At 41.3% G+C, this 19,653-nt stretch overlaps 1 protein-coding gene across 1 annotated transcript in view; it reads left to right on the top strand.

The window, feature by feature from the left end:
- The window catches only part of ALK (ALK receptor tyrosine kinase), a 574,962-nt gene that overhangs the window by 161,543 nt on the left and 393,766 nt on the right, over positions 1–19,653 (top strand). Inside the window, exon 3 of the mRNA XM_083604448.1 lies at positions 16,368–16,526. Coding sequence (XP_083460574.1) covers positions 16,368–16,526 — 159 coding nt within the window. The remainder of the gene's footprint in view (positions 1–16,367; positions 16,527–19,653) is intronic.

Here is a 19,653-nt window from a genome sequence, read left to right as displayed (position 1 = left end):
CTGATGAGATGGAGCTAAGCCAGAATGTTCCAAGTGTATTATATGTAAATAAACATAGATTAGCCAAATGCTGAGCTACTGAGTTCTGTTACACAAAATGCAAATACTTTGCGGATCCCTGAGTGCGCTAATGCCTTTTGGCATCAGTCGCTGTGATGCTCGGGCAGAGGAAAGCTTTTGAAGCTCCCGAACGATCAACCAGGAGGGAGAGAACATGCCAGCCGTGCATGTGTCTCTGCCTGGGTCCTACACGAGAGTAAGACACTCCTAACAGTCCCATCGTACCTGACCACTCATCATGCTGGCTGGGAGTTGGGAGTCCAACAGCATCTGGAGGGTCACAGGTTCCCCTTTGCTGATTTATACCGTGATTTAATTCCCTGCAGTTTCTTCTTGGGAGAATTACTACTGCAATACAATATTAGCACTTTGTAGAAGGAATACTAGGTATCAAAATAAAAAATAAAGGGGGGGGCACTTTTGACTGTTTATATCAAATTAGGCCATGGCAAGATCCCCAGGAATTATAGTGTGGAAAAACATGACATAGCCAAAGTATAAACCGACACAGTGGTTTTCTGCTTTTGCCACTAAATTGTGAATTGTGAATCTGAATTGTACCATTAGACTGATTCTGAGAAGACATTTGGGCTACCAGCAATCAGCAGTGGGAAAGGTGTGTTCTAAACCAATGTCTTTCTGGCTCACTGTTCTGTGAAGTTTCCTGGCTTCCCATATGGCAATATTGGAAATGGACATTTCACATAATTGTTCCCTTCAGAATTTTCATTAGTCTTCACTGCCTTAAAAAGAATCTTACTATGTATTATTTTTTGTTGATAGTGAGCCATTTTGTTTTTGTTTTTTAATAAATTTTTATTAAAGTTTTACAGAAAGGAAAAATAGAAATTCTCAAAATAAAAAAGAGACCATAAATTACAGAAAAGAGAAACACACAGAGATACAAGAAAAAGAATCACAACTAATTAAAAAAAATTAAATTTAAACAAAAAACAAAAAGTAAAAAACAAATCCATTATTCCCAATAACCTCGAATTCATATGCTTATGTTCTTGACCTCCTCACGCCTCCCCCTTTTTGTATTCCCGTTTAGATATTTAATTCAGCAAATTCTTACCCTTTTTCAAATATTTAAACTTTATACCATGGCACATTCTATATTGATATTTTCAGCCAATCCTCAATTCCTTTTTTGCATAATCTTATTTAACTTTTATCACTAATTACCACTTATTACCAACCCAAGCACAGTTTTAGCATTCATTAATTTTATAGTATTTCTGAAGATAGTCTTTAAATTTCTTCCAGTCTTCTTCCACCAACTCTTCTCCCAGGTCTCGGATTCTGCCAGTCATTTCTGCCAATTCCATATAGTCCATCACCTTCATCTGCCACTCTTCCAGGGTGGGTAGCTCTTGTGTCTTCCAATACTTTGCGATAAGGATTCTTGCTGCTGTTGTTGCATACATAAAGAAAATTCTGTCCTTCTTTGGCACCAGTTGGCCCACCATGCCCAAGAGAAAAGCCTCTGGCTTCTTAAGAAATGTATATTTAAATATTTTTTTCATTTCATTGTATATCATCTCCCAGAAAGCCTTAATCTTTGGGCATGTCCACCAAAGGTGAAAGAATGTTCCTTCATTTTCTTTACACTTCCAACATTTATTGTCGGGCAAATGATAGATTTTTGCAAGCTTGACTGGGGTCATGTACCACCTGTATATCATTTTCATAATATTCTCTCTTAAGGCATTACATGCCGTAAATAGTAATGCCTTAAGAGAGCCAAAATAGTGAGCCATTTTGGAAGCTTGTTGTTAGCTGGAAAGGTGGGATAAATATATATAGAGAGAACTGTTACGATATAGAAGCAATGCAGCTGCAAACTGCTAGCTTGAAAGCAAAACATAATGGGAATGTTGGGACTGTCCGTGGGAAACAGAGGGACAGTCATTTCACAGTGCGAAGCACCGGAATTAGCTCAGAGTGTAATATGAGCTGTACAGGAAGTGCAGGAAGTGTTTGCTACTAGACTGCTGGAGTTTGAAGAGAGCAGTCATGTTTTTTGTAATGCTGCAAAGACAGAAATAAAGGCATGAAAATACGTTTCTGTCTATCTCTTTCCCCTGCCAGGGGGCAGGAAAGAGGGGGGTGTTCTTCTCACGCTGAGAAGGATTGCCTATTGCGACCTAGCCTGGATCTTGCTGGGGATTGCAGCCAGGGAGGTCAACAGGAGATCAAGCCGGGTGCCTGGGAGAGTTGCCAGTTTCTCCTGATATGGGCTTGATTTCCAACAAGAACAACCTTTTTGTCCCTAGCTACTACTGTAAGTATATGTAGCTGAAACAATCCCATATCCTACCTCTGACTCCCTCCCCTTCCTTTGTTACTTTTTAAATGTCTATTATTAGACTGTAAGATCCTTAGGGAAGGGGACTCTCAAAGTACCATATTGAAGGCATTACAGTATATTCATAAAAAATAACTAAAATACCGAATGTTGGAAACTACCTTAAGATGTTTGCAAAGAGTGGTATGAAAGCATTTTAAATCAATAAAAATTAAAACAAATATATCTTGTGTTAGGACAGGCAACCCTAATGAACAGCCTATTCAAATGGCAATATAGCTAGGTCTGTTTGTGGGTTGGGTACCACTTGTCTGTGTTTAAAGGAAGGGCCATAGCTCAATGGCTGAGCATCTGCTTTGCATGTAGAAAGTCTTAGGTTCAATCCCTGGCAACTCTTGGTGGAACTGGGAGAGACCCCTGCCTGAAATCCCAATCAGTGTAGACAACACAGAGCAGATGCACCAGTTGCCTGACTCTGTACAAGGCAGCATCCTTGGTTCCTGCACTGACATAATTGTAATGGACAAAGCAGGAGAAATTGCAGACACTTCAAATGGTATTATGATGATGTAATTATTGCAAAACCTGCCATCACTGGTTTGTTGAAAACACCAGTCTGGTAAGCCAACTGCAAAAGGGCATGTGAGTCACTGGCGCCATCTTTTAACTGATGTTTGGCGTCTGACTTCACTATGGAGTCAGTATGGACTTTATTATAATGGTTTCTTTCAGAGTAATATGGGTCCTGCATAGGCATTCTTGCAGTCCTTGTGGCTTCCGGAAAAGCTATATTCAGCATTCCTTCTGGAAGATGAAGGAGGATGAATCTATTGCCAGCCTCTTGTGGGAACAGATGAGGTGGAAAAAGGCTAATAAGATTTACTCACCCCAAGCCTCTAATTATCTGCTTGAGGAAAAAGTTTGACCTACGTGTGTGAAGGCATCACATATTTCTCTAAATTTATGTCTTAGCCTTTTATGTTGTACAGTACACATTTGTTCAAATGGCAGAGAATATCTGCTCCCTGCTTTTGTATCCACCTGAACAATGAGAACCCTCTAGTTTCGTCTTAGGCTAACAGATTTTTCTTCTTCTTGTGCCTTCTAATATATTAATCATTTCATCCAGCATAAAATATTTGGTTTAGAAGTTTAAATAAAGTTTAAACCCTAACATAACTCCATTTGTTGTATTAGCATGTACATAAATGAATATTGCCCCATTAATGCACACACACTGCCATTTTGCAGATTTTAAAACTGAGCTAAAGTGCGGCTAAACTATTTGTTTAAGGCCTTTCAAACCTCACAGGCCTCTTTTTCTAAAGATCTCTCCACTCCCATATAAGGAATGAATAAATCATTTCCTAACAGTTCACAGCCTTGTTGCCTGATTAAGATTACATGTGTGTGTTAATAAAAACTTCTATTAAAACTTTGTTTGCCTAATAGTCTGATGGGACCCTTCTAATTAAGTGACTGGCACTGCTGAAGTGAGGAAATATTAGTCTTCTTAATTATTTTTTTCCTTGTTCTGTTAATTGATTGAAAGCTGAAATAAATTATTTTTATAGTATTCCCCCTCCCCTGCAATACACACCCACACCCACATACACACACAGAGGAGAAGGGAAACGTTGAATGCTTGAGTCTTGACTGCATTTCTAAAACTGTATATTATAGTCATAAGAGAAAGTCATCAGCTTCTTTGAAACTGCAGCAGGAATGATATAGTAACAGGTGTTTAGGCACTCCTCACTGTTTATTGTTAATACCACCTATTTCCATTAGTGGATGAATAACTGATGTTGATTACTGGTCATGCCAGTCAGAACACAGCTTCTTTATTCAGTATCACCTTCCTTCTAATGCCAGACTTGAACAGCCCATTGTCTATCAGTTTGGAAGTGAAATAGGGCTGTGCAAAAGTTAAAGTAGTGGTTTATGCATATGCAGTAGCATCTGTAGCTCTACAGAAGCATATCAGTTTAGAAGTTAAAAGGAAGAAGGAGCAGGAAAGAGCTATGAGTTCCAGAATCTGAATGGTGAGAATGATTGAGCCATCAAACACTGAGAATTTCGAGGGCAAGGATGGAGGGTTGAGAGAACTAGCCTGTTTGAGCCCCTAAGATGTTATAGAAACCTACAGGGAGGATTGCTTTTATTTTATTTATTTAAATAATTTTTATCCCCCCCACACCCACCCAAAGCAGTTTACAGAAAGTTTTTTAAAAAATCTTCCTCTCTGGCTTACAATATAAAAATAAGGTAAAGGTAAAGGTACACCTGCCCGTACGGGCCAGTTGTGTCCGACTCTAGGGTTGCGCGCTCATCTCACTCAAGAGGCCGAGAGCCGGCGCCGTCCAAAGACACTTCCGGGTCACGTGGCCAGCGTGACGAAGCTGCAGCTGGCGAGCCAGGACCAGCGCCGCACACGGAAATGCCATTTACCTTCCCAATATAAAGTGGTACCTATTTATCTACTTGCACTTAAGGGTGCTTTCAAACTGCTAGGTGGGCAGGAGCTGGGACTGAACGACGGGAGCTCACCCCGCCGCGGGGATTCGAACCACCGACCTTACGATCAGCAAGTCCTAGGCACTGAGGTTTTACCCACAGTGCCACCCGAGTCGCACACAATATAAATTTTATTTTTATTTTATTTTTTACAATATAAAAATACACAACACAAAAAGAAAATGGATTAGGAGGAAAGAAGAAATAAGCAAACTTGAGGACAAGTTTATGTTCAAGGGTCTGTGTGCCATGAAGTTAAAAAACACTCCTCCCAAACCAGTCTGGAACAGGAGTCTTATGGCATTGGTCAGAGCTTTTGAGGGGAGGTTTCAGGAAGAGAGGGGGGGAAATCTTTACCACTTCAGAAGTGTACCCCAGCCCAGCAGCCAGTGTGGTGTAGTGGTTAAGAGCAGTGGACTCGTAATCTGGTGAACTGGGTTCACTTCCCCGCTCCTCCACATGTAGCTGCTGGGTGACCTTGGGCCAGTCACACTTCTCTGAAGTCTCTCAGCCTCACTCACCTCACAGAGTGTTTGTTGTGGGGGAGGAAGGGGAAAGGAGATTGTTAGCTGCTTTGAGACTCCTCAGGGTAGTGATAAAGTGGGATATCAAATCCAAATTCTTCTTCTTTTTCTGGGGGTACTCAAGGGCATGCAGTACACCTTTTTTCTAGAAGAAAAGCACTGTTTAAAAGTCTGGCACTTACTGTAACAACTTCATGGTGAGTACTAGCACTTTTTTTTCTAGAAGAAAAGCACTGCCAGTAGAAATATAGGGCTAGGCACAAATCTTGCCTGTAAGTCAGAGCTTTCCAAACTGTGTGTTGCGGCAGTATGTAAGTGTGTCGCACAAACACTCCCAGGGCTGTAAAGGGGTTAGTTTAACCTCTGGTGTGCTAGTAAAACTGAATTACTGTGTTGCGAAATGATGCATGTCTAAAAGGTGTGTCACCAACATGAAAAGGCTGGGAAAACTCTGCTGTAAGTATACTTAGGACTTGAGATGTGATGGCATCATCTGGACTGACCAAACTGTGCCGTTCCCCAAGATTATAACGGATGCACTTCGTTTTACTCAAGGCAAGGCAACATATAGTCAGTAAGTTTTCCACTATTGCCTACCCCTTCTTTCAAAGCCAATCCAAATTCCATTGAGGTCATTAAAGGCACTCAATTAATTTCAGTTGGCTCACGGCCAGGTTCCCAGTTCTTAGAATGATTTTCTCACTGGCCTGTTGCACTTACTCCCTCTCATATTGGCAAGTGCTTGAGATCTTGAAGCCAAGAGCTTCTTAAACATTCTCTCAGTATTGACTTAGTGTTGCATCTCCAGTTTCCATTGCTGATAGTACTCTAACTTGAGGCTTACATGATGCTCAGCACCCAGCCTTGTATTTTACTTCTTGGCTCAGCTGAGGTAATTATTAATCCACTCTGCTGTGAAATTATTCATAAAATGATAAATGATGCAATGCTATGCCAGTGCTTAGTATAGCTAAGACAAATTGACCATTCCATATATATGATCCAAGTTCAGGTATCTACATGTGGACCAATGCCCAGTACTGAGAAACCTTTTGAGAAGATTGTGAAATTTGTTTCTTTCTGAATGCATCCGCCACTTTTCTCATATCTGTGTTGTGCAACTGTGGTGAATTTTGCATTGCATGACACGGGTTAACCTTATCACTCAATTTGATTTGTTTTTAGAATGCGTTACTATTAATTTACCATTGCCATTTTTTGTGGTTTATCTGCTGTTTTTAATTGATATTGTATTTGTTTGTTTGTCATTTTTATTTATTAAATTTATATACCGCCCTATAAGGTAAAGGTAAAGGACCCCTGGACAGTTAACTCCAGTCAAAGGTGACTCTTGGGTTGTGGCTCTCATCTCGCTTTCAGGCCGAGGGAGTCGGTGTTTGTCCGTAGGCAGCTTTCCAGGTCATGTGGCCAGCATGAATAAACTGCTCTGGCGCAGCGGAACACCGTGACAGAAACCAGCGTGCACGGAAACGCCGGTTACCTTCCTGCCACAGCAGTACCTATTTATCTACTTGCACTGGCATGCTTTCGAACTGCTAGGTTGGCAGGAGCTGGAACAGAGCAACAGGAGCTCACTCCGTTGCAGTGATTCGAACTGCTGACCTTCCAACTGGCAAGCCCAAGAGGCTCATAGATCTCAAGGCAGTTCACAACATCTTATATCCTACCCTACCTTCAAAGAGCCTAAGAGGGAACACATGAGAATATCACAGTTTATCCTTATCCTTAAAAGTTTATCCTTTTTTTTTTTAAAAAAAAGGTTCATCTGAGAGATAGTGCCTGGCGTAGCTGACTCAGTGACTGTACTCTCATGCCCTCCTGTACTCACTGAAGCAAACAGAAGCAGTAATCCCTTTCCTGCTCTTTTAGGCCTGTAGCCAATATCCACTCTAGTAGGAATGGTTGAGCGACTCAATATTTTTGAATTCCTATAGGAACTGAATTGATCTACATATCACAGACTAATGTGCAGATAGTTATCCGTCAGCTTTTGTACTTCTCAAACGTTCTGATATAGTTCTCAGCTAAAGGGAAAGTATCAACGTGCATTTTTTAAAAAAAGGTATATTTGGAAGCAAAGTGTTTAGAGAAGCATATTTTGAGAGAAAATATGCAAATAACTGAATTTACATGTGGATTTAAAAAGAAAATTACAAGTTAAGGAAGGAACAGGATGGAGTAGACTCACTGTGAACCCATGCAAAAGTGACACACACCAGCAAACTGCCTTATATCAAATTAGGGCATTGGTCCATCAAAGCCAGCACTGACTGACAGCAGCTTTCCAGGATTTCAGACATGTTCATCTCATGTGCTCAGACAACCCAGACCTTCGAATTTTCAGTTAACACCCAAAAGACTGAGTGCAGGTTTTTTAAAGGCTGAGCTCCTCTTTAGACTTCAAGGCTGTCTTCCTCCACAAAAGCTATTGAGCATCTTCCATTGCAGCTTTACAGATCTATAGAATTAAAGCTGAACTCTGGAACTCCCTGCCACAAAAAAAATTATTGTGGCAAAGAATTTAGCCATTATTAAATAAAGATTAGATATCCATAGAAAATGATGTCAGTAATTGGCAGCTGATTATTCTAATCTCCACTTTCATCTGTCACTATTTCATTTCATTTCATTGATTTTTTTACTGACTTTGCCCTTGCACTACCACTTTGTGACCAGTGAACCTAAGTAATTTTTAGCCTTCTCAAATGTACCCTGGATCAGAATTCCTGATCACAATTAGAATGTGATTCTAAGATGAAAAAGAACCCTGGCCAAAGATACACCAGGCCACAAGTGTTTTATTTGGACTAGTTTAGCAATGTCTCATTGAAAAGCAAAGACACAGGACCACTGAATTGTACAGTTGGACCCCAAGAGTCATCAAGTCCAACTCCTTACAATGCAGGAATTTCAATTAAATTTAAATGCTAAATAGTTATTTGTGAAAACCTCCGGTCCCATATGAATTATTAATGGACTTCAATGTCTGTACACTAATGCGCAAAGCATGGGAAATAAACAAGATGAGCTTGAGCTCTTGGTACAGCAAACTAAATATGACATAATAGGCATCACTGAAACCTGGTGGGATAAGTCCAACGATTGGAATGTAATAATGGAGGGATACAATGTATTTCAGAGAAACAGACCAGACAAGAAAGGAGGAGGAGTGGTGTTATATGTCAGGGATGTGTATACCTGTGAAGAGATCCAAGATTTAGAACCTCAAAGCCAAAGTGAGAGCATTTGGGTCAAAATTAAGGGAGAGAAGAATAACAGTGACCTCATTGTGGGAGTTTACTATAGATCCCCAAGCCAAACGGAGGACATAGATGAGGCCTTCCTGGAACAGATGGCCAAGCATGCAAAAGGAAGGGAGATAGTAGTAATGGGGGACTTCAGTTACCCGGATATTTGTTGGATGTCAAACTCAGCCAAGAGCATAAGGTCAAACAGATTCCTCACTGGCCTTGCAGACAACTTCATTGTCCAGAAAGTGGGAGAAGCAACAAGAGGAACAGCCATTTTAGATCTGGTCCTAACCAATGTTGATGACCTGGTTAGTGGGGTAGAAGTGGAAGGATCATTAGGCGCGAGTGATCATGCTCTTCTGAAGTTTACTATACAGCGGAAAGGAGCAGCCAAGCGTACTAGGACTCAATTTCTTGACTTTAAGAAAGCCAACTTCATAAAACTTAGGGAAGTGCTGGGTGAGATCCCATGGACAGTAATACTAAAAGGAAACGGAGTTCATGATGGCTGGGAGTTTGTTAAGAGGGAGATAGTAAAAGCATAACTTCAGGCAATACCAATGAGACGGAAACATGGAAGGTGCCTAAAGAAGCCAGGGTGGCTATCTAAAGAACTTTTAACTGAGTTAAGATTAAAAAAGGATGTGTACAAAAAATGGAAAAGGGGGGAAACCACCAAAGAGGAATTCAAACAAATAGCCAGCACGTGTAGACACAAAGTCAGAAAAGCTAAAGCACAGAATGAACTCAGGCTTGCTAGAGAGGTTAAAAGCAACAAAAAAGGCTTTTATGGGTATGTTCGTAGCAAAAGGAAGAACAAAGAAACAGTGCGGTCACTCAGAGGAGAAGATGGTGAAATGCAAACAGGGGACACAGAAAGGGCTGAACTCCTCAATGCCTTCTTTGCCTCAGTCTTCTCCGATAAAGAAAACAATGCCCGACCTGAAGAATTTGGAGCAAATGATTCAACAGAGGAAACACAGCCCAGAATAACTAAGGAGATAGTACAAGAATACTTGGCTAGTCTAGATGTATTCAAGTCTCCAGGGCCAGATGAACTGCATCCAAGAGTATTAAAAGAACTGGCAGATGTGATCTCAGAACCACTGGCAGTCATCTTTGAGAGTTCCTGGAGAACAGGCGAAGTCCCGGCAGACTGGAGGAGGGCAAATGTTGTCCCTATTTTCAAAAAGGGGAAAAGAGAGGACCCAAATAATTACCGCCCAGTCAGTCTGACATCAATACCAGGGAAGATTCTGGAGCAGATCATTAAGCAAACAGTCTGTGAGCACCTAGAAAGGAATGCTGTGATCACCAATAGTCAGCATGGATTTCTGAAAAATAAGTCATGTCAGACTAACCTGATCTCATTTTTTGACAGAATTACAAGCCTGGTAGATGAAGGGAACACAGTGGATGTAGCCTACCTTGATTTCAGCAAGGCATTTGACAAGGTGCCCCATGATATTCTTGTAAAGAAGCTAGTAAAATGCGGTCTTGACTATGCTACCACTCAGTGGATTTGTAACTGGCTGACTGACCAAACCCAAAGGGTGCTCATCAATGGTTCCTCTTCATCCTGGAGAAGAGTGACTAGTGGGGTGCCACAGGGTTCTGTCTTGGGCCCGGTCTTATTCAACATCTTTATCAACGACTTGGATGATGGACTCAAGGGCATCCTGATCAAATTTGCAGATGACACCAAACTGGGAGGGGTGGCTAACACCCCAGAGGACAGGATCACACTTCTAAACGACCTTGACAGATTAGAGAACTGGGCCAAAACAAACAAGATGAATTTTAACAGGGAGAAATGTAAAGTATTGCACTTGGGCAAAAAAAAAATGAGAGGCACAAATACAAGATGGGTGACACCTGGCTTGAGAGCAGTACATGTGAAAAGGATCTAGGAGTCTTGGTTGACCACAAACTTGACATGAGCCAACAGTGTGATGCGGCAGCTAAAAAAAGCCAATGCAATTCTGGGCTGCATCAATAGGAGTATAGCATCTAGATCAAGGGAAGTAATAGTGCCACTGTATTCTGCTCTGGTCAGACCTCACCTGGAGTACTGTGTCCAGTTCTGGGCACCACAGTTCAAGAAGGACACTGACAAACTGGAACGTGTCCAGAGGAGGGCAACCAAAATGGTCAAAGGCCTGGAAACGATGCCTTATGAGGAACGGCTAAGGGAGCTGGGCATGTTTAGCCTGGAGAAGAGGAGGTTAAGGGGTGATATGATAGCCATGTTCAAATATATAAAAGGATGTCACATAGAGGAGGGAGAAAGGTTGTTTTCTGCTGCTCCAGAGAAGCGGACACGGAGCAATGGATCCAAACTACAAGAAAGAAGATTCCACCTAAACATTAGGAAGAACTTCCTGACAGTAAGAGCTGTTCGACAGTGGAATTTGCTGCCAAGGAGTGTGGTGGAGTCTCCTTCTTTAAGCAGGTCTTTAAGCAGAGGCTTGACAACCATATGTCAGAAGTGCTCTGATGGTGTTTCCTGCTTGGCAGGGGGTTGGACTCGATGGCCCTTGTGGTCTCTTCCAACTCTATGATTCTATTATATATGTTAGAGCCAGGGCAAATTAGCCCCTCTACTTGAAAGGGTCTAGGAAGAGATCGCCCCATCTCCATTCCTAGTGAATCTTCAGGTGCATCTCTGAATTCCTTGCTGCATGTATTCAGCTTGCCCATGCAGCTCCCACCCCAGGATTACTCCTTGACCCCACGAGCAAACGTATCAATTATCCCACACTGAAATCAATGCTAGCAGTTGGATCACCTTTCCCAGCTGTGTGTGGATGCCTGCCTTCCCATTCTAGGTCTCTGAAGATACATTCAATTACCAGAATGGGAAGAGTCAGGGAGCAGGATACACCTCTGATACCACCTCCATGCACCTTCTTAGGGAGGTGGGAGAGGTATTGTCAAAAGGCAAATAGGGAAACTTTCAAACTGGCTTTGCTTTTGAAATTAGTAACTGGAAAATCAATATGTCACTTCCCTGTCATGAATTAAAAGCTTATGGGCATTATAAATTAAGTATATAGAGGTTAGCCAGTGTTAATAGAGGTCCCCAGGGCTCACCAAACAGTACTTCTCCCAAGAAAGCAATTTAAACACTGTCTCCTCCCTAATGCATATCCTTGAATATTTATTTAGCAGGACTTACTGTAGTAAAAATGTCTCAGCATTGTCCATACTGCTTGTACTTATGCAAGTATTTGTGGATTACACTTGCCCAGGCCAGTGTGAATTATAGGCCTAGCTTTGCTCCTTGCAGTAGTGAACATGGGCTATATATTGAAAGGGAGTATATGAATTCCCCTGGAATGGGAGCATGAGGTTGATCATGGGTCACATGCTTGTGGTTTCCCAGCAAACTCTTCATACCCCAGAACAGCCAGTAAAAATGCAAATGAAATTAAACAACAGCCTGATACTTGTAGTCTAGACATGCTGACCAAACAGCATGCCAGAACACGGGCACATCAGTATGCTCAGAGGCCTGTCCATTCAAAACACCTCAGAACTAAAGTGTCAGATCTTGAATGGACAGGATTACATCAGTGGTTCTGAATTAGCTAAGTACTGTAGACCCCTGGTTTTTCAAAAGTCAAACCATGGACCCCTACTTTTGAAAACAGTGGTATCTCTGTGGTAGTTTTTGTTATGTGAATGGAGCCACCTCGCCTTCCAACATGTCACATGACTTGTGGAAGAGCATGGTTCCCCAAAATGTATGTTTTTTGGGTGCTGCAATCTTGTGTGAGAGTACAGGATGTCCTGGACAGTTGATGGGTAAGTACCATGGACCCCTGGGTGGGTTATGCAGACCCCCTGGGATCTGCAGACCACTAATTAGGAACCACTGGACTAGATGATTTGAGCTTTGTGCGTGTCGTTTCTCATTCTGTGTTATGCACGCATTTCTCTTTTAAGAGATTTGCCTTTTCTCTCCCCTGCACAATATTTACCATGGCAGTCGAGTCCTGAACGTGTTTAGTAAATCCCACAGACCTCAACCATTTTTTGTTCTTGAGTTTTGGGGTGTGTGTTTTCATTTTGTATTTCTATGGTGTGAACCATCCTGTGATCTCAAATGAAGAGTGGTACACAAATTTAATCAATCAATCAAACAAACAAACAAACAAGGTTTACGCCTTAGACTTATGCTAAAGATTGCAGCCTCAGTTTGATACAGAGATATTCATTTCTGAAGAACAACTCTAACGAAGACCAAAAATATGATTTCTGATGAATTGTGCTGGTAGACAGTTTGTGATAAATTGTCACTTTTTTGTAGTTTCCTAAACTTTTGGTGTCTTTGTCAAAAGACTTGAAAAGGAAAGCCTTTTGTTTTAGTGTAAATGGAGAATCTGGATTTGTGATTCACCGGACCGTAGCAATTCCTCCCAAGGCTTTACGATCTGTGGATTTCATACAGCTGCTGCATAAACATATACTGATATAAATCTTTTGGAAATCTCACTGCACAAAGCTACTGAGTATGCACTGTAGCTACTTCCTAAAATTCCATATCTAGTCATGTCTTTTAGAGGCAGCATAAAAAGGAAAACTCTCCTGGTTTTTCTATTAAATTTAATTACTTTCCCTTACGTATTTTCTTTCCTCAGCTTGGAGGAAAAGGTGGCTTTTATTTAAACATGAACAGCTTCAAAGGGCTGAATGCACCTCGCACCACACCCAAGCTAAATAGCAAGTATTTTGTATACACTGAAACAGGACGTTGTGGTGTTGCATTAGAAATGTTCCTCAACTTGTATAAATAGTAATTCTAATTATGAACAACTCACCACTCACAAGTGCTAAAAGAAATCATATGTGTTCTACAGTACATTTTTGTGACAGCAAACTAAAAAATGGTAGGAGCAAAAGAAAGGGCAGCTTACAAATGAGGTCATATACAGTATGTATAATGTGCACTTATGCTGAATTGGGTTCCTAATCTTAGCTTCATCTGAGCTTTTAATTAAGAGCGTACCTTTAAGCTACATAAAATAAATACAGTGCCTTTCAAAGGAAAATGTGTCCTGTTTGAAATCCCTTTCAAAGTTCTATGTATTGAGGATAGACCAGACCAGGAATATGGAGTATTAATCTTATGAGAATAATGAGATACTATGTACCAGACATTAGGCAGTAGTGATTTTGTCATTCCTTCTTTTGATTTTCCAGTATAGACCCGAACATTAATTGAAAGCACTGTTGAGAAAGACTAACATGACCAGATTAAAGCCTGTCTTACTGCAGCCGGCCTAGAAACATCAATTTTATGGATACCAAGTACAACTTAAGTGCCTGTTATTTTTATAAGAAGCCAATTGAGGCTTCTCTGCTGGGGAGAATAACATATGCATGTGCAGGGGTGGCAATTTTCATTGGGTGTGGAATGAGTTTAAACCTCTTCTTCCCCTGTGGAATGGCCTTGATGGGGGTAGGAAGAGAAGCTAGTGCCCTCCCCAACAGCTGCTATTTAAACAGGTTTAGTAGGTGGTTGGTTAGAGTGGAATGGATGGTCCCTGAACAAACACTTTCCCTTTTATGAACCTGTCCGCTTACTAAGATATTTTCATGAGGCCCTCCTGGTTGTGTGGCAGTCTGCTGAAGTCATCAGCCATAGGCACACTCGGACCCTCCAGATGTTTTGGGACTACAGCTCCCACCATCCCTGACCACTGGTCCTGTTAGCTAGGGATGATGGGAGTTGTAGTCCCAAAACATCTGGATGGCCAAGTTTGCCTATGCCTGATCTAGAGGAGGGCCTTTTATGTGGCAGCCAACTTGGGAAACAGTCTCCCCTCAGCCCAAAATCTGTTGAAAAGGATTGCTGCTTATGTTTTAAGGTAAAATATAAATGAATATGGTGGGTGGCTGCAGTCTCACCAGCACTATGTTTTGTGACTGGCCAGCCTACAGACACATTAAAAAAACAAACAAATCAGGGGAGTCGGGGAAGGGCAGGAGATCTGTGGCCTGGAACAAAAGATCTGGGTCCCTGCCCCCCCCCCAGGGTATTCCCTAACACCGCCCCTTTCTTTCCATGCTTCATTGCCTCTCTGCTCATCTCCTTTCAAACTTATCAGCCTAGCTGCTTTGTTACCTGCTGACTCACTTATTTTTTGGGCTCATTTACCTGCTTAGCTTCACCTCCTCGCAATTCCTAGAATCATAGAGCTGGAAGGGACGCTGAGGCCACCCAAAAGCAGGACTGTCCACATGCTGGTGCCTACATATCACAGACTAAGGAGACAGTCAAATGTGAGCATGACACCATAGCTTAGGGCATAAGAAGTAATTCTGATATTAAGGAAAACCCAGCCCACACTGTTAGAAACTGTGTATACTGAATGTGTGTGCATGAGTGCAGGATTGTATCTACTTTCCTCAGTTGTGACTTCTGGGTGTCTATCAGTTCCGTGTGCACAGAGACTATGCATATATAATTTATTACATGCACAGGCTCTCCCTAAGCAACTAAGAACCCAGTTTTCCCCATTTATGTGGAGAGAACTTATGCAGGTTGTACACATAACAGGGCTGCATGCGCATGAAGCTGATAAATACATGGAGGTTCAGAGTAGGTATGGTGGGCATCCCACACTGCTGCCACACATTTGGCCCACCTTGCTTTGAAAATGTCTCTCCTCGTTGATGTGCTGCTTGGTGGTGTGTTATTGCTGGGTACCCAGAGTGAACAAGGTGCTAGCAATGTCACAAAAGTATGGTATGGTAAAGAAAGTAGAATGAAAAATGTAAAAAGGCTCATTCATTTCACTTTGTCATTAAACAGGTGAATTATCTGAAATAGATCAGAGAAAGGGCGAGGGTATTAACCTTAGGATTAAAAGGTATGATGCCTCCAAGAGAATGGGGTGAAGCTCATAAATCTATGCAGGCTGGAAAGAAATGAGATGTTTAATAGAGAATCTAATTGAAGTTTAAAAAATGTCTTGGCTGGTTTGGCTAGTGTCAACTTCAATTATTTGGGTTAATCTTATCCTGGGACGAGAAGAATAGATGTTAATGAAAATCTCCTAAGAGCAGCAGTTTTCCACCCCCAAAGTTCTGAAATTTCTAGGCCAACTGTAGACTGAGGGCAAACATAATTCGAGTCACAAAAAAAGGGGGGCGGGAAAGATTTAAGCAGAACTAAAACACACTACCACTGCAATTTCAAGGAAAAACACACCTCATCTAGTGCTTCTTTAAGAAAACAAAATAAAAGAAGAAAAAGGAGTAAGGAGAGCAACATGCTATGTTTGAAATGGTGCCGTTAATTTGGTTTGCTCCTCTTATTGTTTCTGTGCTGCTCTTTCTGCAGATGGACTGCCCATCTCAACAAGGAATAAAACAAAAATAGAAATAGATGTATTGGAGCAGGAGCTCTGATGGCACGGCATAGCCATATGTGCTTCTTTTCCTAAATCTCATTTCTAGGTGTAGAGATCTATTTTCTTTCCCAGTACAGACTGAAGTTGAATCACAGTGAGAAAATACATATCCTCAACATATGGTGATATGGTCTGTTTTCCTAATGTGGAATGGGCAAAATAATTATAACAATGGCAATGAAATATCTGTTGTTTGTTGGCAGAGTTAGTTGTATTATTTATTTTAGAATGTTCACTTTCTGTTTTCCTTTCTTTTTTCCAGTTTTTGACTGCAATTTTGAATTGCACTGTGATCTAGAATATTCCCCACCGATGAAGGAGGGACATAACAGATCCTGGCACCGAGTGAGTGCTGATGAATTCTCACGGCTCCATCTTTTGGATGGCCCAGAGAGGGATTACTCTGAAAATTCAGCAGAAGGTGAGAATAACAATCTGTATTCACTGAACACGATGGTCGAAGTCTTATTACTCCAGAAGGAATAGGATTTTATTTTGAGCTTATGGTCTGTTTCTCAGCAGGTGTTGGGGCAGATGTAAAATGTTTGCTATGAAAGGTTACAAGAAAAAAAATTACATGACTAATAAGAAGGATATGCAATCTTATGAACAACATTTTAAGTCGATTAGTCTCTGGAAGTGTTACTTGTATAATTTGTACAACCCAAACCAGAACTGATATGTTAATGGATAGATTCAAAAAAATCTCTTAACAAGCCGTGATACACATGTGAGGACCTCCTGTTAACAAATGTTAGAAAGTGACAAGGCGAATATGTGATGAAACTTTAAGCAAACAAGCTATTGTGTGATAATGTCAACCACTGAACAAACAGCATAGACATTGAAATCTACCCTAAGATTTTGCTATAACCTCTTTGTTCAAATGTCTTCAGGATCAACACCAGGCCATGGTGCATAGCTGTCAAAGTTTCCCTTTTTTAAAGTGAAATTCTCTTATTCCGAATAGGATGCCTCGCAAGAAAAGGGGAAAGTTGACAGCTATGCCATGGTGTAACAATGCTATTTCCATGCAAGTGTGTGTTCTGAATTCAGTTGCAGGGCTTTAATGAAAACGACATTCAAACTTCTTGTGACTTCTGACGAAACTGCCTTAATTAAACTGCTAATTTTTCCCCAGAGGATCCTAGAGGGCAGCCTTAGAACTTAGGACGGTGCCTGCTCCTGGCATGCAGGCAAGGTCCTTCTTCAAATGACATCATCTAGATGAAGGAGCCATCCCATTCTCTAGACCAGCGCTTCCACTTTGAAGGCTGGGACTTAGCTGTACTGCTTAAGAGCTCAGCTTTTCCTCTTCACATCTTTCCCCCTCTCACTCTTAAATTTCTTTACCTCTCCATTCTCCTCCTCACGTCTTTGCTCCATCTTTTCCCCATCCCATCCCCAGAGGTGGTTCACACCTATTCAGACAGGAGAGGTCAACAAGCTGGTCAGCAGACATTAAAATTACTATTTCCCTAGAAGGGCAATGAACTGTGAAAACTCTAGCAGTGGATTCTCCCATGGCTGCGTTTTCTTCCTCTGTGGTCTTCCCTTCAGAAGGAGAGAGGGACCCAAAGGGATGCCCGTGAGAAGCATGTGAAAGTGGTATTATGCAGAGATTTTGAAGCACAGACAGCTGCCTTTGGAGCTTTGGTGTTCACTTGGGCTGTTTTCAGTTTCGCAAACTTCAGATGGCTCCTTGGGGAAGTGGTGGGATTGTTGAGCCATGTGTCATTATGGGGATTAAAGGGTTATCCTTGCTCTTCTAGCTCTCTCTCTCTCTCTCTCTCTCTCTCTCTCTCTCTCTCCCCCCCCCCCACGCACCAGGAGAAGGCACTATCCCAAGTATCAGGGCTGCCCTCTAGGAACTCCTGGGAATAGAAATTCACACTAAGCATTTCCATTTATCTCTTTTAACTCGAGGGAACACCTTTTTCTTTACCAGCCTGTCTCTGGGGGAGGCCCTTCTTGTTGTTTCACCACCAGGGGAAGTACATGTTGTCATGACAAGAAAATAAGTCTTTGGATTGGTAGTGCTTGGCCTCTGTAATGCCCGCCCCTCAGAAGTGTGCCTGCCACCAATTTTACTTGGATTTCAGTGTCAGTTTAAGTCAACCATTTTGTGCAAGCATTTGGAAGAGGTTAGGTAATGTTACCACTGTGGTGTATCCTGCTGTGTTCAAAAATTGTTTCTGTTTTTAAAAAGAAATGTTGGTATTGACCAGTTCTGTATTTTGTTGATATTTTGCTGTAATCCACCATGGAATAAGTATTTATCTAGTCACATTACACGCAAGTTGAAATTTGATCCTGAGGATGGAATTTGATGAGGAGACTACATTTGTGAACTATCTCTAAGGTGTAAATAATTAGAGCACTGTGGTTTAAGATTGCTCTCACTAATATTTCATTAGCAGGTTATGACTTCAAAATGCCCTAAAAGGGTTGCTTTGGGAGTGCTGCATGAAGGCTGTGGAGTCAGATAAGCAGGCTGGGAGTAACCATTAAAACTCCAGGTGAACCCTGACAGAGCCTCTTCAGGAGAACTGTAGTCTTGTGATTCACAGCTAGCTGTTTCCTTTTCTGTCTGTGGATGATGACTTGAAAAATTTGCTCTTTCAGTGAGCATTTTCCATTCAGTTTTAAATCATTTTGCTTACAGCTGTTTGGCACAGAAGTATTGTGTGTGGTCTGCTTCTATCTTAAATAATTAGGCATAGTATTTTCAACCCCTACTGTTTGTTTCCTGAAAATGTGATTCCAATTAGCTGCCTCCCGTTTCAACTCCATTCATAGATGGTGAGTAGGAGTAAATTTGTCCCACCATCTATTTCTGTTTGAAGATCCTGGTGGGAGACATTCCTAGCATAGGATAACACCTGCTACTGTCTCATCCTGACTCGAATGAGGCATGGATCCTGATTTGGCTCTGGATTCAGGCCTCAGCCAGATATATCTCTCTAGTGGCTTTAAATGAATTCAGTTAAATTGATGAATGTGACTTCATGTGACTCTTGTACAAATCCGTTCACTGAATTTTATTTAGAAGGAATGTTCTCCAGATTTATTGCACCTTCTCTATGTATGCAGATCTCTGTGGGTAACCATTTGTAACTAACTTGCTATGCAGAAAGTGTGATAACTTTCTAATTAGTCAAATGTTTTGGACATTTCCTGAGCCATCATATCGTAACTGTATGATATAAATATTATTGGTATGAGCAGCAGAAAATATATATACTTCGTCTAAACAGTGATTCTCTTTTTCTCTGAGATGTAAATTTATTTTGTGGGGTTGAAGCTCTCCAAATCTGATGAAGTTACAATAAATGTAAAAGAATTACATGCTCTGTTAGTTAGATGCTTCCTTTTTGTTTCTCACAGAGGTACTGAGACGAAAAGGTCACAGGACAAAATGTTCTGGGACCTAGCTAGGCAGTGAGAATATTAGCATTCAGAGACAATGAATTATTGGACTGTAAATGCTTGCTGACTTTAATTTATGGTCCTTTTGACAGAGAAGGATGAGGGAGACACTACAGGAT

Source organism: Podarcis filfolensis (assembly GCF_964270895.1).
Source record: "Podarcis filfolensis genome assembly, chromosome: 3".
Taxonomy (NCBI): domain Eukaryota; kingdom Metazoa; phylum Chordata; class Lepidosauria; order Squamata; family Lacertidae; genus Podarcis; species Podarcis filfolensis.
This window is presented reverse-complemented; position numbering and strand designations above follow the sequence as displayed.